Source organism: Scleropages formosus, chromosome 12 (assembly GCF_900964775.1).
Source record: "Scleropages formosus chromosome 12, fSclFor1.1, whole genome shotgun sequence".
Classification (NCBI taxonomy): Eukaryota; Metazoa; Chordata; class Actinopteri; order Osteoglossiformes; family Osteoglossidae; genus Scleropages; species Scleropages formosus.
The window spans coordinates 28,252,951-28,274,844 of record NC_041817.1 but is presented as its reverse complement, the minus strand read 5'-3'; the positions used below and the strand labels follow the sequence as shown (position 1 = coordinate 28,274,844).

The 21,894-nt window shown below is 47.4% G+C and overlaps 1 protein-coding gene across 4 annotated transcripts in view; it reads right to left on the bottom strand.

Annotated features, from left to right (window-relative positions):
- Nucleotides 1-21,894, bottom strand: part of LOC108930241 (double-stranded RNA-specific editase 1-like) — a 49,773-nt gene that overhangs the window by 17,904 nt on the left and 9,975 nt on the right. Inside the window, exon 2 of one of the 4 annotated variants that reach the window (XM_029256783.1) lies at nt 7,440-7,519. Coding sequence is in view for 1 of the 4 variants with exons in the window: in XM_029256782.1 (XP_029112615.1) it covers nt 1,206-1,467 (262 nt within the window). In the remaining 3 variants the exon portion in view is untranslated. Of the gene's footprint in view, nt 1-1,022; nt 1,069-1,205; nt 2,083-6,894; nt 6,946-7,439; nt 7,520-21,894 lie in introns of those variants that run through there. The other 3 variants (XM_029256784.1, XM_029256782.1, XM_029256785.1) reach the window with 3 other exon arrangements.

Sequence of the window (21,894 nt, the reverse complement as noted above, 5' to 3'; positions counted from 1 at the left end):
GCACACTCAACGCACACACACCTGGTTGCATCAGTGCGCGACTTTCTCTGCTACAGACTTCCAAAACTAAGAGCGTGAGGACAATACGAGGACGTTGTAATTATACGAAAAACTGGAAGATCGGATTGGACTCGAAAATTGGAAAACGCTCCAAAGCGGTCACAGCGCAGCCGGCGAACTTTACTGCATCCACCGTGGGAGAAGGTGACGACAGAGACCCGGAAACACACACACCGTCTGAAACCGTTTGTCCCGAGCGGGGTCGCGGCGAACCGGAGCCTAACCCGGCAACACGGGGCGCAAGGCCGGAGGGGGAGGGGACACACCCAGGACGGGATGCCAGTCGATCGCAAGGCACCCCAAGCGGGACTCGAACCCCAAACCCGCCAGGGAACGGGACCCGGCTAAACCCGCCGCCCCCAAAACACCTCTTCGGCAATCGTTATTACTACGAATTTATCTCATGCTGCTAGAACTTACGCTGCTACAGATCATTAACTTCACAGTGATGCGCCAGTTTTTACAGCTGAATCATTTCAGCGTAAACACCTTCATCACGCACACTACAGCAGGAGGCGGGGGTTCGAACCTGCGACCTTCAGACCGCAAGGGGAAAGAGCTGAGCACGATGCTACCTGTTGCCCTTAGAAACCCTGAAATGTTATTCTCAAAATGACAAGGAGAGAAGTTCCGCCAAATACTCGACAGCACAAATCATCTAGCGCGCAGTACGGCACAGAGAGCGCGGTTCCCAGCTTCTCCGTGAAACAGGGCTCGTGCTACACTCTCCGAGGCGTCCCACCGCAACGCAGCGCTAGAAGCCGAAACCCAAAGTGACCCAAAGTTAAGCTCACAGACTCCTCTACATAGAAGGAAGAGGAAATGGTGTTCGATCAAACGTGTGTGTGTGTGTGTGCGCGCGAGACGGGATCTCACACAAGACAGACCCAAACAGAGGTACCCCGCCCACTGACCCCACCCAACATTCTCCCTCCTACCCTCCATGCAAGTGGAACACTGACCCCTGCCTGCCTCTGCCCAGGACGCCGCAGGGTTCTGACCCAAACATGGTTCTGCGTGGTTCTGGTTAAGTTGTGGCAGAAACCGCCCCTACTGCAAACCAGAGGAAATAGAGACACGGAGGAGAGACGCTCCACCTGGCGCCAGAGAGAAAGAGAGGGAGACGCACCGGGGACAAAAAGTACCTTTGCGCTCCGAGCGCCTCTTGCGCCTCCTCTTGCACCTCCTCCGGATCAGGCAGTAGTAGGCGCTCATGTTGGGGCTTCCGTGCTGAAAGAGGGCCATGCTCGACAGGGGCTCTGGGAGTCCCCCTCTCTCTCTCTCACACACGCACACACACACACGCGCACGCATACACACACTCGCACACCACGTGTTGCTGCTGCTGCTCCTCTGCCCTGGACTGGAGTCTGGTGCCGTCTGGAGGAGGTGTGAACTCTCCCACATCGGTTTCCCTCCCTCCCTCTCTCTCTCTCTCTCTCTCTCTCTGCGCCTCCCATCCCATCACACCCCATAATGCATCTCCCCCCTCCCAGTCACTGTCTCTTGGGGGAGAGCAGGGGGAGGCTCAGGTGCTCTGTCTCCACACATCACAGGCGGTTAACCCTTTGGGCACCAACTCAGCCGGAGGTCTTCTCCCGCAGTTGACCCCGAGAGCATCCCTAGGCGCCTCTGCTCTGTCCGCTCTTTATTAAGGTCGCCGCACGCTGTCCCACGATCCCACTGACACACTCGTATCGGACGAAAGCCGTTTGGTGTTAGAGTTGCCGAAATGCGGTTTTGTTTTTCTCCCTTCTAAATGCCAGAAATGACCACCTTTAAACCGTCAAGGAAAATGAGGCGGCGATTGGCAGCCCGGGAAAGACGGCGACGTAAATTACGGCCCGGAGGAGAATCGTTGCGGCCCGGCGGTCGAACGGCGAGGAGAGGCTGTCAGGAGCAGCTCGGAGGGTTTATGGTAAGCGGTGCTGAGCAAAGGCCCAGAGACATCAAGTAAAAGAGCCGTCCACTTTCCCCGTCAACGGGAAAAGAGAAAACGGTGACACTCCCCCCCCCCCGCCCCCCGTGAGGCCACAGCAGGAAACGCCGTCTGGGGACAAACGCGCCCCCCCGTGGAGCCCTCTGCAATTCACCACTCGCTTATCGTGTACTGTATTTGCACGTCGGAGCTCAGCCGAGAGCGCGTTCGCCTCACAGGTCCACCTGACGTTCACGACAGAGGTCAGGACCGCGTGTGCGCACGAGCAAGGTGACAGCGTGTCGAGGGCGCCGCGGAGACGACGGCGAGCTGACGGCGGGACGGACGCACCCGCTCCGAGAGAGGCCGTCTATGCCGGGGAGGAGCGTGGAGGGAGCGGCCCGAAAGAAAGGATAACGGGACGTCGGAGCGCTCCGAAGAGCCGCCCGGTGACGCAGCCTTTCGTTACGAGTGTAACATCGCCACCACGTGGAAGAGCTTCGCAATCACACGTTCACAAGAGCACCGCGTTTACATTTACGCGTATTCATTTAGCCGTTTAACAGACGCTTTTCTCCAAAGTGACGTACATCTCGCGAAAAATACAGTGCGTACATTACATTAGGAGAAAGAGACATAGCCGTAGACGTTTCCTTCACTATATGCATCGGCGTTCATCACACAAGCAGCTGCGTGAAACTTTACCAGAGTATAACCAGTTTCTAATCACCTTCCTAGTAGCTTTTTTTGACATACATACGAACATTTACGTCACATTGCAGAAGTGGCTCCGTAAAGGACTAATCCGAGCATCATCGTGAACATTCATACCTTACGTGATCTTAAGAGATCGTGGGCAAAGCTGAGTCTGGAAGACGTGAGTTTTAAGAAAAACCTTGGCAAATACATAATGACAGAGGCAGTTTTTCCCCTTGAAAAAGATTCTGAATATTAACAAGGAGGGGGGGCGCAGTGGGTTGGACCACGGTCCTGCTCTCCAGTGGGCCTGGGGTTCGAGTCCCGCTTGGGGTGCCTTGCAACGGACTGGCGTCCCGTCCTGGGTGTGTTCCCTCCCCCTCTGGCCTTACGCCCTTGTGTTCCCGGGTAGGCTCCGGTTCCCCGTGACCCCGTATGGGACAAGCGGTTCTGAAAGTGTGTGTGTCTGTGTGTGTGTATTAACAAGGATGAATATTTACACAGAAGCGAACGGCTGATTCCAACCGATACCAACACGGAGCGGCTCTCTACCCTTTCGCGGCGGATGGAGCACCGGAGATGCGACCGCACAAGGGCACGGGTTGGCACTCACGTACAGCAAAGGCTGCAACTCCAGCTTTTGTTAGACATAAATGCCCGCATTTGTGAAGTGAACTAATCAAGTCTGTGAGTTTTCAGTTTACTCTGAAAACTCAGGTTACAAAGAGCAAAGAACAGACACTGAATCCAGACTGCTAACGTGATCGTGCTGGGTATCGGTCACAACACACAACACCCACCCTCCAAAATTCTGCGTCTTGTTGCTTTTCTTATATTTCATAAGATGTAAAAATTCAGAAGAGCTCCAGGGCCTTTGGGCAAAAGACCACCTGAAATCAAGGCAGTTTAAAAAAGAAACAATGAATTAAGAAGCGTTGCATTGAAGCTCTACCTGCTGGGTAAGGACCTGGACCACGTCATTGTGGGTTCATAACCAGCGCAGGCTTTAAGCTGCATTACTCTGATAAAACAACTATTCGCAATCTTTGTAAATCACTCTGAACGGAAGAGGAGAGGAGGAGAAGGAGGAGGCCGACGGGACGGCGAAGCGACTCGGACATCGGACACTCACAGAGGGCCACGAAGCCGGGCGCAACTTTGCATGAAATTCAAATATGTGTGAAATGTTTTTTTGGATAAAAATAGCTGCTAAGCAACTAAAATAATAACGATAATAAATACTCATACATGGAGCAGCAAAGGTCAACTGAGCTATTTTTGTGTGTTAAGAACCCATCTAGGCTCAGAGCCCAGGCATGAACTCTGTTTTTGAGGTAATAGGTTAAATCTAAACGTTGCTGCTTTACACTGAAATAGGAGCGGCTCTACTGGTCTCTCTTCACGCCGCAGCGACCGACACACACCCCTCTGCATCGCCACCTCACGTGGCAGCGCGCCGCACCCCGTCCCGCGGCACACTTCGGGCGTGCGGCACGCGAGCGCGGCCCGTACGTTTCCGTCCCGGGATCCTTCGGCCGGAAGGGCCGCGGCGAAACACCAAGCTGTACAACCAGTAAAGCGCAGTAAAGTGCGGTAAAGTCCAGGACCGTTCGAGCCGTGCGCTCGCCGTCGGCCGGGCAACTCCGCGCTACGGCCAACGCGCATCTGTGTTTCTTCGGTAGTTAGCTATAATTAGGCATGACCTCTGACAGTGGATGTCGGACAAAAACAATAAAAATGGAACCACAAGGGGCTACGCTCAGCTACCCTTAACACACACACACACACTCACGCACCCTTACTCCCAGCAAACGTTTAGCTCGTGGTAAACAGTCCGACAGGAAGCGGAGGGCTGCTGGCACACCGCTGAACCTCGGCGCGCTCCTACAGGCTGCCTTGCAGCGGTCTCCCCGATCGTGATGGGCGAGCGGTGGTCCAGCGTCCCTCCGAGAGTCTGCGGTATTCCTGCTCTTGGCACCATCCTGCCTTCTGGAGCGCGATCCACGCCGAATGTCTGAAAGGCACCGTTTGAACCCGTACCGCCGCTCTCCGAGCCCCCCGAAGAACCGCCTATGTTTTCCCCTTCCGTCTCACAGCCTCATGCCATGTTAGTCTCCATCCGGCCCACGCCGCCACCCAAGCAGCCCGTGGCCCAGAGCAGCTTCCCGTTGTTCTTGTTGTCGCTGTGGTTAAAATGAAGCTCGGCAGAAGCGTCTGATGAGCTCGATCTGTCAAGGAGTTCCACCCAGGACTGTGTCGCTCATCCACCGCAAGTTCTGGCAGCTGGTAGCGTATCGGTTACAGCTACTGCCTTCGGACCCAAAGGTCGCAGGTTTGATTTCCCCACCTCTGGCCGTAGTACTCTTGCGCACGGTATTTACCCTGCGTTGCTCTAGTAAAAATTTACCACCCAAGGTAAATAATTGTAACGTTAACATTGTAAGCCCCTAGTTACCGAACGAAGTGGAGGAAGGGTTCAGCAGCGGGGATACAACCACTCACACCACACTAATGTCCCTGAGAGGAGAGGAAAAAACACACGTGGAGAATGAATGATGGGACAGACACACATTATTTTGCAAATCGACAACAAGTCTCTCACTCCCGGGTACAACGGAAGGACACGTACCAGGAAGCGACGCATTATAATAATAGCCGCTGTTACAAATACACATCAAATACGCTGGCTCTTCTAATTATGAACAGTCAAGAGATGAATTCTCAAAGATACACAAATGTTGTTTTTAAATGCACACACACACATCTTCAGAGCCGCTTGTCCCATATGGGGTCACGGGGAACCGGAGCCTACCCGGCAACACAGGGCGTAATGCCGGTTTTGGAGGGGACACACCCAGGACGGGACGCCAGTCCATCACAAGGTACCCCAAGCGGGACTCGAACCCCAGACCCACCGGACAGCAGGACTGTGGTCCAACCCACTGCACCACCGCACCCCCCCTGTTTTTAAATGCATTTTCTTATTTATTTCCAAAAATTTGTCTGCAGTGCAACAAATGTGACCTGCGTTTACCCTCCAAGCTGACAGGTGGCAGGAAAGAGCATCAAAATATAACAGTAATGTGGAGCCACCTTACATCAAGTCATTTCCGGCGTTTACGGCTCACGTGCGGCGTCCCTCCGCATCAGTGATCAATAACAAGGTGAAGAACGCCGCACTTGTTTATGAGGTGAATTGGTCAACAATACAAAGTCGTGTTAGCCATAACTTCGATGCAGCTTAAAAATATTAACATGAAAACAAAAGACGTCTTGAAAAAAGATTAATATTGCTACGTCCATCATTTTTACAGAATTACACCGGCAAATAATACGGGACAATAAAAGGGACATCTGTATATTAACCTTTTACTGACTGATTTATCAACTTCATTGACTTAGCAGTAAACGTAACCGTGGAGTTACAAACAAAACAAGTTACAGACAAGACTTCTGGTTCCGGTTGTTTCCGTGAATTCGGGAGCCGCCGTACGGATCCGAGTCATGCGCGTTCTTCCGAAGGAGCTCCTACAGAAACCAGCAACCGACCAAGCGTGCGGCACTAATCCACCTCCAACTGCGCAGCCTCACTTCCAAGGCTTTGGGAGGCAACAGCAAACCTCATTATGTTACGGAGTTATGATTCAGGGTTATTACCAACTATGCCCTCAAACGAGAGACAAATGACTCATCCTTTTAAACTCAGTGCCGCCCGATTGGGGTGGACGGACGCCTCCCGGGGCGGCGCGTCCCGGGCGAGGGAGGCCGAAGCGGAGCCTTTCGAGCAGATCCCGATCCAGCTTCCCGTGGGCGCACGGGCTCCGTTGTTCGGCGCCAGACCACCAGCGTGCTGAGAACAAGAACGCCGGCACGTCAGGAGCTTTTCCGGAACGGGACACACGTGCATCCATGCGTACAGGCACACACACACACTCTCTCTCTCTCTCTCTCTCTCTCTCTCTCTCTCTCTCTCTCTCTCTCTCTCACACATACACCACACATACACTGACCCTCCAACCATGGACAAATTGGTCTCTTTATTTTGTCCTTTAGTTCCACTTAAATCACTCCAATCCAGCAGAAACACAACTGGCAAAGCATCTATAGCTACACACACACGCCCTGGACTTTTGAACGTATATTTCCGTCAGAGCATCGATACAGAGACATAAGGTAATGCGAGAGGAGAGAAAAATAAGAAACATGCAGTGTTAACTCACAGCACAAAGGTCACTGGGCTACAAGATCAACGTGTAAGTCCTGTGGTTTTGCGGAGAGAGGTAATGGAACGGAGGTGTAACGCTTCACTGAAATAGCAAGCAGTATAAATGGGCTGAAGCTGTTGGTGATGCAACTCACCCTGGATACAAATATGTGTCAGACAAATAAATATTTTCGCAGCTTTGAGACCCGGTGAGGACAAACAGCTCCCCGTCGCTTAGGGACACAGAAGCGACACACCCTTGAAGCACGCTGGAAAAACAGGCCATGAGAGGACAGGTGGACCTTCTGCATTCCTCTCAGGAAAACACCACAACCAGGCATGGCAGGTACCCGTTATTATTATTAGTATTATTATTATTATTATATCTGTTGCTTAGGAGATGCTTCTAGTCAAAATGACTGACACGAGTACAGTTGTGCCCCAGAGCACTTTATACAGCTGGATATTCTTACTGAAGCCTGAGTACGTTGAGCACGTTGAAAAAGTGTGGTCCTTTCTGGGACCTGAACCAGCAACCCTTTGATCAAAGGTTCAACTCACTGTGTCCCTCTGCTGCTGAGGTCCAACGCGTCACCGGACCACACCCGCACGTCCCCTCACCCCAGTACACCTTCGGCACTCTGCAAGATGTAAAACGAGGAAGAGAGTGGCTTAGAGAAATCCAACACGTGAGGACAGACTGGGAGAGGGAGTGCCTGTGAGAGGACTCTATGGGGTTCAGCCAAAAGGTCTGCACATAATGGCAGATGCTTTTTGATTTTCCCTCCTACATATATATATATATATATATATATATATATACATATACATCCAAATACATTTCTCTGTCTGAGACGTACTTTGCTCTCAGAGAACAACAATAGGAAAATTGCATCACAAGGGTAAAGAAATGGGAATAAAGTATCTGGGATGGTTGGAACTGGAATGAGCCCTAAACATGGGATGGACAGAAGGCATCGTGATCTCAATGAAGACCAGGCCAAACACCAACTTCGTCACTGTGGTACCCCATCATACTGGGGTAATGACGTCTGGAAGCAGTGTGACCAGGGGATGCTGTGATGATCATGGGGTTCCTCCAGGGACAGTGAGGAGCACATCCATCCAGCGTTAATGCTCTGCCAATATGGCAGAACAGCTTGTGGACAAGGGCCGCCAGGCTCTTGGCCTCTGGCAGTACAGCTGTCCTATAGAGACCGTCATCCAGCATCACGCAGAGACGCAACAGAAGGCCAATCAAAGCAGCTCACGGCGGTCACATGTCCAGTTCGCCCATGATGTCATCTGTGACGTCAAACCTTTATCTGCTATCGCTCAGCTTCTTAACAGGAAAATCCTTGAGTCAAAATCATTTCCAAAACAGAGCTTACAAAGCAGCCTAGAAGAAAAAGATGAACAGAAGCATGTGAACATGCTCAAGTTGCGAAGTGTTGTGGAAATGGTGCGGTGCAGCCGTGGCCAACATTAATCCCTCGGAAGCTTCCCTCTTGTTCACACTAATCCCATCTGCCGATGCTGATGTTCCCACACCGTGACCGCAGATACAGTATCACGTACTTAAGTGGTCCCCCCAGGACTATGTGAACACGCCAAAGTTCATCTATTCATATTGAAGCCATCACAGGCAACGGCAACCCCAACAGGAGCCCAGCGAAACGTTGTGTACAGTAACAGAGCATTTCAAACATGAACATTAATGATCTTCATCAAGTCATTGACAGATTTTCTCAGGCAGCACAGCAAGGCACACAGGGAGTATCGCAAACAGTTACATCACCACTTAGAGGCTCCTCATGTGTCCTTTGCAAATACACTCATCTGTGATGTTGATTGGCATAAAAAGTTGTTATTTTCTCATAATTTCTCACCAGAATCTATTCCTTCCAAATATAGAGCATTCTCAATTCAACCAGCTGTATGTTTCTATTTGAACCAATTCAGGCAAAATGCCCCACTCATCGGTACAAAAGATGGGCTCTTCATTGAATATCAACTCAGCATCGTATAAAGGGTCTCGTACAACAAAAAAACAACACATCACTTATCAAATTATACATCCATTTTTCATGCAACGGGCTTATTATTCAGTACAACGGCATTTTCACACAATAAGTGGTCATTTCACAACATGTATTTTATTCTGTACAACAACTTGAATCAGATGCTTGTGTCAGGCGCTGGTCTATTTCTTGGGGCAGAAATACGCGTTTAGTGTGTAAAACCCAAAAGGATTTAATCCCTTAGTGGCCATATCCCTTCAGTTTATGAACACGGTCACAGGTCTTCAATAACAAAACCAACAATATACTTTCTAGTTCCCCTCAAATTGGCAATGTGAACTCATCACAATCACAATTAACTGTAAAATCGCAACTGAAAGAGCAGATTCTACATTATCACTGGTATGAACTTCAGCTGATGCTCCCCACAGTGACTTACAATGTTAGGACAGAGCAATTTACCCATTTATACAGCTGGGAAATTTTAACTGGAGCAATTGAGGCCAGGTACTTTACTCCTGGGTGCTACTAGGAGGTAGGAGGAGGTGAGTTCTTACAGACACTAACTGAAAACATTAACTCAGTTATTTAAATCATGTAAACAGGATCTATAAGATGAAAACCCTTACACTATCATAAATAAATGCTTCCTCTCACTCAAATTAGGATCATCTAGCATCAAACATTCATCAGTAATGCTGTACAGTAACTCTTATGACATCGTGTTCACACATCGTCAAAGACATGGGCTTCTGATCTTGGGTATTTCATTTCTTTGTAATGCAAACATCTTATAGCGTAATTATCAAAATATTTCTGTACAAGATGTAGCCTTTCTCATACCCTATGTTTTTGGGATAGGCTGCGGACTCCTGTGACACTGCATTAGGACTTTGGTCATTGAGAATGAATGAATGAATGAATGAATGAATGAATGAATGAATGAAAATATAACATTGAAAGATTAGCTGGAAATAATAATTTTTGTAAAAAAAAATATGTTAGTGCTGCTGCTGTCACAAATAAAAGAATCTCTTATTCTGGTGTTTCAATTACAGTGAATGTAGGTGACTTTTTAATCCAGGAATCAATATATTTTTACATGAGAAATACTGATAATGGGACCTTTGTGATGGGAATTCACTAATGAACAATGAGAGTACTAATCTTTAAGAGTTTGATTAAGGTGGATTTACTTCATTCAGTGCCTGTGGAAGGTGGTCAATTCTTGTAGAGCAACAGCCCCCCCACCCAACTGCTGATGTCTTTGTACCTTAGGAAGTCCAGGTAACACATAACCACTCTTTGCACTTTTGCATCTCCAAGTCCCCTCCCCACCACACACACACACAAATGTTGGTACCGGTTTGGTGTGATCCAGACGCTGGAGTGGTGAACGCAGCGACAGGCTGCTTGAAGTCATTCCTTGGCTCTCACACGCTTTCCTTCCGCAGCGACATCGTCTCAAACGGCCTCCTCCCACACGTCACGTCTCCGTTTCACAGCCCTTAATTCTGAAAGCCTCAGTTTGAACTGCCAGCTCACGGTGACTACGTATTTTTCATATCAAGAGCTAACGGCGAATTAATGACACAGCCAAGAGCACAACATCAGAAACACATGAGAATATGATCATAGTAAGAGCCAGAGCGATGAAGGAAATAGAGGACAAACAGAATGCACAGGAAGTACAAAGCCCCCGGGGCACAGAAGAAGTACTATTGCCCCCTACAGCAGGAACAGTATAAAATACGTCCCTGGGCAGAAAGCATAGGCTACAGGTATACTCTACATATATACTGTACATAGAGGAAATATGATACCTCCGCAGCGGTGGGAGTGTGTTTGATACCCCTGGGGAAAATATGGAGTTCTAGAGCAAACAGAGACGTGCATTTGCACGCACGCACACACGCACGCACACACACACACACACACACGCACGCACACACACACACACACACGCACATGCACGCACACACACACACGCACACGCACGCACGCACACACGCACACACACAGGCCTCCGGTGTTCGTTACAAAATGTTCTGCTTAGTCTTTTAAGAGTCAATTGTTTGATGACCAAATCTTCATCGGGCCCTAATGTGGAACAAATTAAATGCGTCTCATCGTACTGCTACAGCAGAGAGACGATCACAAAGAGCTGCAGCGCCGAGCAAACCGGTTTCTGCAAAGGAGGTGGTCTGAGGCGACGGGAACCACACAGGTATGGAATGTCTGTGAGCGAAACACATGTTCACAGGTGAGTTTCCACGGCTGTTGTGACACTTTCAAACCAACCACTCTTTGTATTTAAGGCACTAATTACATCTCCCATTACAATCACCGAAACATGTAATTACTTGACTCCTAACGTGTCGTTTGCGGAGACGGGTTCGTTCACGTCTTTGTGTTATGTGTAACGGCAAGAGGCTGCGTAGCGTTTAGAGCACCATGCCAGCTTACTATTGGAAGGACCCCGGTTCGAATTCCTGCTCCTGTTGTAGTACCTTGATCAAGACGCTTACCTTGAATATATGCAGTAAAATTAACCAGCAACATAAATGTATAAATCAGTGTAATTAGCCTAGCGTCCAAACCTCAAACTGTAAGACGCCCTGCAGAAAAGTAACCCATAAATTATTCTTATTTATTTTTCAGACGCTTTTCTCCAAAGCAACTTCCAATGAACTCTATGTAGTATTACTAGGCCACACACCTTATTCACCGCGGTGACTTACACTGCTAGATACACTACTTACAATGGGTCACTCATCCATACATCAGTGGGACACACACACTCTCTCTGTGTCACTCACACACTATGGGGGAACCTGAACAGCATGTCTTTGGACTGTGGGAGGAAACCGGAGCACCCAAAGGACACCTACGCAGACACGGGGAGAACAAGCGAACTCCACAGAGACTGAACGGGGATCGAACCCACATCCTCTCGCACCAACCAGGCACTGTGAGACAGCAGCGCTACTCGCTGTGCCACCCCAAAATTATATATTACTTTTGGCAATTACTATTTTTTCTAAAGAGATTTCTAATGCTTGGTTTGTATGTACAGCTGGGAAATTTTTACTGTAAATGCTCAAAGTATGCTGATCAAGGTGGTGGGATTTGAACTTGCAACCTTTGGGTCTAACAGCTGCAGCATTATCCACATTGCCACATGTAGAAATTAATAAACGTCAGTGAATCGATGGTAATATGGAAGTAATAGGAAAGTCTGGTTTCAAAGAACTGATATTGAAGCCCTGATTACAAAAAAGACAACAGTAACTGCATCAGTCTCCAAAACACACAGAACCCAAGGTAGGTCAAACAAGACTGACATCACACTGGCATCTCTCACTTAAACCTCTCCAGCGTTTATGTAGCTGACACATTGTGACAGACAGAGAAGGACAGTGACGGGGACCTGAGGTATCTTCAGCCTGCACGTCCCAGCTGTGCGAGTGCAAGGCAGGCCGCTGCTCCTGGCTGCAGACCTAAACTACATAAATAAGTAAGCAGTGTGTTGGCCTCACAAAGTGCTGGTGTACAGTGCATTTGGATACACGCACATGAGCACAAACACCAGCGGCGCACTGGGGATACAGCTGAGATGTGTTAAAATTAAAAATGAAGACCACATGGCTCTAAACGGTAAAGACACCTTCTACCCTGCACCTCGGATAACCCTCAAAGCCTACCTCCGTCCTCCATCCCATCTCCAGACGGATGCAACATCCTTTACCGCAGTGAGGCGAGGTCTCCTCGAGATCAGCTGTAAAACTGGACCTGCAAATTGGCTGACCTGCAAACCCACTGCAATTGTAAAACAAAAACGCCAACCGGTAACCTGAATGTTCTGTCTCCAAGAACAAGATGTTGTCAGAGCTTCAAGAGAAGCCAACATTGCTACCTCATTAGCACAGGGAGGGCTGTGCCATTGACCCAGACACAGCTGAACACTCTGAACACCTAAATACAAAGCAGACTCTCTTTTCACCGATAAAAACCTGAGCAGAGTGACAGGAACCCACTGCTTTCATTCTGCCCACATGACACAAGTGTTATTTCACACCCTCATTCTACACTCTTCTTTCCAAAGCACACAAGGCTTTGATAGCAGACACATCTATGCAGTAAGTTCACAGCACTCTGAACCTGAGTTTGGGATCATTACAAAGGACAGGAGAAAAATGTGGGCAAGAAGCCATGGATAATCGAGGAGAGCAGCCCTGTAGGGAAACATCCACCCATCGGCAACAACCGCTTGTCCCAAGCAGGGTCGCGGCAAGCAACGCAGGGCGCAGGGCCGAAGGGGGAGGCGACGCACCCAGGACGGGACACCGGTCCGTCACAAGGCACCCCAAACAGGCCTCGAACCGCACACCCACCAGACAGCCATCACCGGCTGAACCTGCTGCACCACCACACACCATAGGGAAAGAGACTTTGATTTTTAAGGGTCTGTTTGAGGGGGGTGCGGTGGCGCAGTGGGTTGGACTGCAGTCCTGCTCTCTGGTGGGTCTGGGGTTCGAGTCCCACTTGGGGTGCCTTGTGACGGACTGGCGTCCCGTCCTGGGTGTGTCCCCTCCCCCTCCGGCCTTACGCCCTGTGTTGCCGGGTAGGCTCCGGTTCCCCGTGACCCCGTATGGGACAAGCGGTTCTGAAAATGTGTGTGTGTGTGGGTCTGTTTGAAGATGTCTGACTCCAGTGTTTTCCTGCCACAGACAAGGGTGACTTGAAAGCTGTGATGTGCTGAGACGTGTGAGCCGCTGTAACGCGCTTCTGCGCCATCGTCCCCGCGGAACGCTCATCGCGTTGCTCATGGGTCTGGCTCCAGCTGGTGGCCGTGATGCACTAAGAAGTTGTTATTGCCTCATGCAGCAGGTGCACTGATCTGCCAGGTGAGTCTGTGACAGCGCACAGATGCGTTTTCCCTCTTCCACGCTGACTCGCGTCCCCAAGTGCCCTTTTCTCAAACACACGGCATCCTCCTTGCAGAGCTGAATGGATCTGAAGTAGGGCTTACATAAGCTGCTCATGGCAGCCCATCCTGAGGCTCAGCGCTATCTCCTTCATACACCCAGCTGGCTCGGGCAGTACACATAACCTTTGAAAATCTACGCTCGTAATCCAGCCTGCTGCCTCTCGGGCAACTCAGGGGCCGGGGTGGTTGTGGTGGGGGTGTTCAGAAGTGTTTGCTCTTCGCCTTTCAAGGCCAGGACAGTGCAGGCAGGATTTCCAGCTAAGAAGCTAAGTGCTCAGAGAGAGAGAAGGCTGGATTAGTTCAATCAGGGTCTTAATTGGCTCAAGCAATTTTTAGCTGCTCAGGTAGAGCACACATACACTTATAGTGGACCCATCTGTGGGGGGGGGGTTCTGAGAGCGGTCAGCAAAGAGAAATGCTTATGCTAGCCAGAGGAACCAGAAGCACCGTGCTTCTCCCAGGCCCTGCAGTCAGTAGCAGTGATCCACCAGTGTATGTCCTTAGCCGCGCTAAAGTGCAGCTCCAGCAGGAATCTCATACTGGAGATCAAAATCAAGGCCCAAAAAATGAAACTGGATTCATAGTACAGGAGGCAGAACTTGGCCCATCCAGGTGTGAGCACAGCAGCACAGCCAAAGGGATGACAGTGATCTCGGCACCTGGAAACACCGTTTCTCAAGAAAATGCAGACATGAAACTACATACGTGTAGGTGGATAAAATTTAAGAAATATATATTTATTAATTCTTTCTTAAATTACAGCTTTGAGGCCACACAGAGAGGTGTCTCTCTGACGCCTCACTGACAAATGTAGATCAGGAGGTCGGAGATCTCTGTAGAAACACACTGTGAGCATTCAGACTCTAATCTGACGTGATGCATGCTCCGGGTGATGTTCTTGTACAGCAATTCAGGGTCAAGGTGAACTGAAACCTATCCCAGAAGCATTTAGCGCAAGGCTCAGAGCAGGTGCATCCTGGATGGGACACCAGTCCATCACGGGGTATCATTATTCCTCATTGTCTTCACTTGGACCATTCTGTAAGTCTCTTATGATGAGTGTATGTCAGTCAAGACAGGCAAGAAGAAGGTCTATTCAGCTATCTGCCCCATCAGGAGAAAGTCGTCCTAACATAGTCCAGCTGAGACAGCCAGCACACCGCACTGCTTCACATCACAAAGCCAAGACCACATGTTAGAGAGAAGGCCTTAATGCTGCTATTTAATAGGTCACTTTATCAGGAGTTAAGATGGGGAAGTGGAGGGCGCAGCGACTAGGCTATCAAGGCAGCATGGCTATGTGTGCATGGAGAAAGGCTGAAGTGTTCCAGTAAATATGCAGCTGCACTGACTGGTACAGCAGTACTGAACTGAGACATTTTTTTCTTCAGAGCTCCTGTTGATGCCAACATCCAGCTTGAGTCTTTTCCACTAATCAGTGTCCAGCTCAGAGTGCAACTGAGCTCTTGAGGCTTGAACCATGAGATGCCACAGAAAGATGATTTCCACACATACTGCTCGCCAGGGCTCTCTCTTTCCAAGCAAATGAAAAAAGTATTTTTAATCAGTTTCTGCGATTGGATACAACCTGTCTTCAGAGTAAACTCTGCAGCTCCGTGAAATTGGCTTCCCTACAAATGGAGTATGGAGGGGAGCATTTACATGTACATGTATTCATTTAGCAGAGCGAAGAACATCTCATAGAAAATACAATGTGTTCATTACATGAGCAGGAAGAGACACTTAGATACAGACGTGTGTTTCTTAAGTTCAGTTAGTTTGTTTCTTTCCACCACATGAACCAATGTTCATCACATCAGGAGCTGCATAAAACTTTATCCGAATATCGATGATTCCTGATCACCTTCCTAGTAATAATTTTTTTTTGCTGAGATATATATAACATTTACATTACATAACATTACGTTACATTACATTACACAATTTTGTCACCCCACCTCAAATAAACCTTAACCCATCTGCTACTGTATGTGATTAAAAATCAACTGAATTATTCATAACCTGCCATGTTTGGTGTTTATTAGTTGGCAAATTACAATAACGTTCATTGGTTATTCAGAGCTGAGACTCAAGAAAATCCCACAAGCTGCACAGGCCTCTGGGGGGGCAGTTTCCCACCCTGATCCATAAGGATCTCAATCTCTGGCAAAAAACTGCCTACTGAGTGTTTCAGTGAAAGACACACAGATAGTACAAGCTCAGAAATGCTGACTTCCAATCCAAACAAACAGATGACAGCTTCACACAAGCATTTAGTAAGTTGATTCCACTCCAGGTATTTCCAAATACTACCTTACTGGTCCCAGGAGACATTTCAGGGAAGTGTTTCTCACAGAGTTAACGCTTTCTCTGTAATAAACCATTCCGCTTCAAAAGGAAAGAGACTGACAGCACAATTTAATCAAGGGTTCTCTCTTCATTTACATGAGGACATCAATTCCATCTTCAGCTTTCAAAGCACAGCACATAGTGGCTTCCTCACAATGGGACACGATCCATGCGGCCAACCACCCAGCCAAATAATCTCATTACGCTAAATGCACAATAGCCATTAAGCATCGTTGAGTCAGGCCGACAGGATAAAAACTACACCAAGAAAGGAGAGAAACTCCAAGCTTAGTGCACAGCCTAGAATATCACTTAGTTTTCCCTGATCTCCACAGGAAAACAGCTGTCACTAAAAAGTATGCAAAAAACCGTCAACGCTCCAGTCCAAACCTCCCAGTGCTAGTTACAGAGGGTGTTTGGAACAAGGGTTATCTTGTGAGCCTAGTGCCACTTTGGCCATTTTTGTCATTTTTGTTGTGAATCACTCCGTTCAGGTCAGTTACTTGTGCTCTGGTTCCAAGAAAAGTTGATGTAAAAGTTAGTAGCTGAAGTACAAGTAAAGTGAGTGGATTTTGTCTCAGCACCAAGAATGAACCACAGACAACATGAGTACCTTGAACACTTCAGCCAGCACTCGCCAGGCCACAAAATACAGTCACTCTCTTGCCAGTAGGGGGGCGCAGTGGGTTTGGCTGGGTCCTGCTCTCTGGCGGGTCTGGGGTTTGAGTCCCGCTTGGGGTGCCTTGTGACGGGCTGGCGTCCCGTACAGGGTGTGTCCCCTCCCCCTCCAGCCTTGTCCTCTATGTTGCCAGGTTAGGCTCTGGTTCACCGCGACCCTGCTTGGGACAAGCGGTTTCAGCCAGTGTGTGTGTGTGTGTGTGTGTGTGTGTGTGTGTGTGTGTCTTGCCAGCAGGAACCATGAAAATGAAAAGACTCATTGCTGCCAACTGCAAAGGGGCAAGGCAATCCGGGCCTGTCCTTCACAGAACCCGCACAAAACCCACAGGGGGTTTTGTGCTGCATGGGGGCCTTACGGTGACTTGGTCACACAGCCTCCTCTAGAAACAGGAGAAACGAGATGAGAAAACCTCCATTCTCTATCACACAAGGAAAATGGGAAACGAAACGAAAATACTTGCTCAAGGGGCAATGTTAAAATGTACATTTTTTACGTGACAACATACTGAAAGCTTCCGCGAAAGCTTCCCCTGACCCCAACCCTAACTCCATCCAGAGCAAACTATAAAACCTCAAAATTCAAAATAAAAAGGCTCTATTTAAGAGGAAAATAAACATTGGCTTACACCAAGGGTGGTTGCCTTACAGCAGGCAATGAAAGTGTTACTGGAAAAAACACATAAAACTCTGATCTCTTTAAAGTAGACAGATGTAATGACTACCGGCATTAATAAATGAGAGCTGTCTCTGAATACATTACAAATAATCCCAACATATTCTACATTATATAACTTCCCACAAAAAAAAGAACAGAAGGGACTTTAAGAACACCAAAAATAAAACTTGTTCTTATCCCTCACTTTGGTTTGAGGGCTTGGCGAAGAAAAAAAATATACAGCATCATCTTCACTGAGTGTCAACTGCATGTTGGGATGAAACGTTATCAGCCACCTATGTCCTCAGAGCATATTTGCTATTTCTGTCTTGTTGCTATGACAGAACCTATTACAGAGCTGTAATTGTAAACACACACAGAGAGACAGACACACACACACACACACACACACACACAAACACATTTAGACAACACTTTAAGTTGTCTGCAGTGTTTGTCAATCTTCACCAGACCACCGTCTTCAGACACAGAATCTGCAGCAGTCAGAGCCAAGAAGGTCCCTATGAAAGATCTTTTTTACAAAGAAATAGAGTTTAGTATCATTTATTTATAGCTGCCCGTGTGCAAATGTTCATTACATAACATTTCAGTTGAATGAACTATGTCATTGTAAGTTGCTTCAGAGAAAAGTGTCTGTTAAATGAATTAATGTAAATGCCAATTCATATGCAGTACTGCATCCTCAATTTCCAAATGCAGTTGGGATGGGGTGTGTGTTTGTAATTCAATTTGTTTGGAAAACCAATCACTATGTCACAATTAATAAAAGCTTGGTAATACAGATGTCCCTTGGACTAAGCGCTGTAGAAGAATTCAGATAAAGCTATAATGAATTTTAAAAATTGTTGTATGACCACAGGGTGCCTGCACTCTTAAGTCTATCCTGGAAATACAGGGTGTGAGGTACAAAACACTGTAGACAGACAGGACACCACTCAAATACAAGACTTTTCTTTGAGCTACATTAAAATAAAAACTACGTTAATATTTACAAATTTAATATTGTGGCGCGCAGCGCCGTGGGTTTGGATGGGGCGAAGGAGGACGCGAAGGAGGCAGCGTTCATAACGAACGGTTTATTTAAACACCAACACAAAGGGAATAATGCTCTCGGTCCGAGGACCCCTTTTCCTCCAAGACCTGCGCTTACAGCCAGTCTGCCTTAGCGCCCCTAAGCTCTCCCAACACACCCGGAGACACGGTCACCCCACCATTTTCCCCCGACGTAACCCCAGCGGTTACGGACATTATTTACATATTTCCCATAATGCAACTATTTACATTTAAACAGTAACGCGGGTCGTTACAATATAGCCGGAAACAAAAATGCGTTGTCTCTACAAGTTCCTCTTCGACGGGGACTCTTGTCTTGACCGATTCACGCCATAAACGTGCAGCGCTCATCTTCAACTTGTATTGATCACCAGCAGCAGCACTCACGAGAGACACCGCCGGCGGACACGAGCCGTAACATCGGGGAAGGAGGGAGTTTAATGACTTTGGTCCCGGCCAGAGTCCGTGTCTTTTACCACGCAGCTCTCGAAAGAAACTTGTCTCCGACCCCTTCTCAACGACTCAACTTCTCAAGGCACCGACATTTTGAATGGAAAGCAAAGCAGACGTTCGCGTCGCCGACGACGCCGGTGCTGCGCTTCACCGTTCACGGCGAGGGCGGGAAACGGGGCCGGCGCGCGCGGCAGCCGAGCCGAGGAGACGCGGGAAGCGCGCGACAAATAGAGGAGGTTCACTGCGAAGGGAACTGTTTTTTAAAATGTATTTATTATAGCTTAGTTTGAGAAAAGCAGTCGCTCGCCATTCACATGATAACGTGTTATTAAAATCGCCAGAGTATTCTAGATGAACCCGGTAGACTAGTAGTTTGGAAAAACAGGGGAAGTTGAAGCTTTATTACTCTGCAGCAGAGCAGAGAAAGGGGAACGCAGCCCGGTGTCGGTTACACACGAAAGCACAGAAGAAGAATCGTAAGTAATTTATATTTAAATTGCCGAGGCCTTCCGTTTCGGGTAGTTTTATTCATACTTTGTAGGGCACTGCAGTGGCAATCCGCAAACTGGCCCCACTTCACATTTTGTTTGGCATGACACACCACTGCGATTCCAAGTAGTGACTACATTGATTCAGACAGAGGTTCACACTAAGATGACTTTTTTTTTTGTACGTTATTACATTCTACGCATCACATTACATGACATTAACTCATTACATTCGTTTCTGGAATACAAAATAATGGCTTCTTTTAGCAAAAGTGGATGTTGCCAGTTTGAAGACCTTGCTATTAAATGGAAATTATTCTCCTAAATATGTAGATAAAGTGTGAAATTGTAAGCGGTTTAATTCGCTGTGGAGGATAAAGGGGTCTACCAAGCGACAAGGACCAACAAACAGTGGATCAGGGAGCTGTGAACGGGAGGACATTAATGTGCTCTGTGGAGCCTCTCCATGCCCAATGCAATCGTTCATCCTCTTACACACAGTGTGCACTTTAGTCCTCTGCTCAGATTAAAGGTATTACACCCAAGAGTCTAACAGGGACAGCAGGTGGTGTAGTGGTTAGAGCCGTTGCTTTGTAGCTGAAGGACCTGGGTTTGAATCCAACTCCTGCTGCTGTCCTCTTCAGCAAGGTACTTAGCCTGAATTGATACGGTAAGAAAAACCACTCTGCTATACAAATGGGTAAGTGATTGTAAGTACTGTATCTTAGTATCCAAATCTCACATTGTCAAGTCAAATTGGAGAAAAGTTTCAGATAAATGAAGATCCTGTCTGTCACCTGAGACAGAAAGCCACATGTTGAGAAGCCGTCCTTCGTGACAGGTGTCCGGTATAAATTTTGTGGCGTTCACTGCACTCCCCAGTTGCTGTTGGAGAGGGTCCCTGCGAAACACTCACAGATACTACATCACTCCTTATTAGCAACCATGTCTCGCACTTTAACCCCACAGAATTATCCCTGGTTCTACAAAGGGACATGCTGTAACTCATAATCAAAAGTTACAAATGTGTTTTTATATTTTTATTTACATTTACATTTATTCATTTAGCAGACGCTTTTCTCCAAAGTGACGTACATCTCAGAGAAATACAATTTGTGCATTACATTAGGAGAAAGAGAGACATGGTTGCAGATGTTTGATTCTTAAGTACAGTTAGTTTGTTTCTTTCCACTACATGCACCAGTGTTCAGAAACACCATTAAACCGGTGGTGAGGCCTGCTCACTGTACAGGTAGGGTTCATGTCACAATCTTTAGTGGAACAACACAGGTAGCAGCTCTAGAAAAACCTGTAGGGTCTCTTTTTATAGGCCAGTTGACTGCTTTATGGACTGTACATGGAGTAAAACCACTGCCAAGTCTAAAACCTGAGAGATGTTTAGAAACAACTTGCATACCTTGTCATTTTACCCTAGTATTCACATGTATTTAATATAAGCCAGACTCACCTGTTAAGCATGGGTTGTTTAGCAGCAATCAACAACACAGAAACTGCTTTGGCACAAATAATATTTTGCACAATCTGTCAGAAGCTTTCTGAAAGCTACTTTGTCTCCAAACTTGTTGAAAAAATAATCACCCGATATTATCGTAACTTGAAATACTGTAACACTTGTATCGATCACAAAAATACACCAAATTAAATATTGATTCCTCTTCCCATTCCACCTGCTCCACTACAGTTTCAGATCAATCCTGATGGTCAAGCTTTTCATAAAAACTTCTGAATACAAAGCCACAAAGAATCACAATGCATAAAAGCCATATCTCATGAAGTCTATTTTCATGAATCTCCTTTGTTTTTAAAATACAATTTAACACTAATAATGCAGTAAGAGTTAATGTTAAAATTTTAAATCTTAATTCTTATTTTATTACGAACACAGCAGCGCTGCCATCTCACAGTACCAGGGCTGTCTGGGTGTAGGTTTGAATCCAGCTCAGCCTGTGTAGAGTCTGGATGTTCTCTCTCCCAGTGAAAGAAATTTAAAGAAATTTAAAAAAACATTATTTAATCCTAAGTTTCCACTGAGAGATAATGATTATTACTGCTCTCCAAGCAAGCGTGGAAAACTAGATTAGATATAAAGTCATAATCTATGTTTGTCTTTATTTAACAAATAAAAAGACATTTGAAGCCTGGACATCAGCAACAGACACAACCACAGAGCAGGGAGCCAAATGCTACTTCACTCCTCGACATGAGAAATTCTCAGAAGCCTTTCAGGGTTCTGCATTTCGATCACAAAAGTCTGCAGGCCTGAATCCCAGGCAAGTTATGGTTCTTT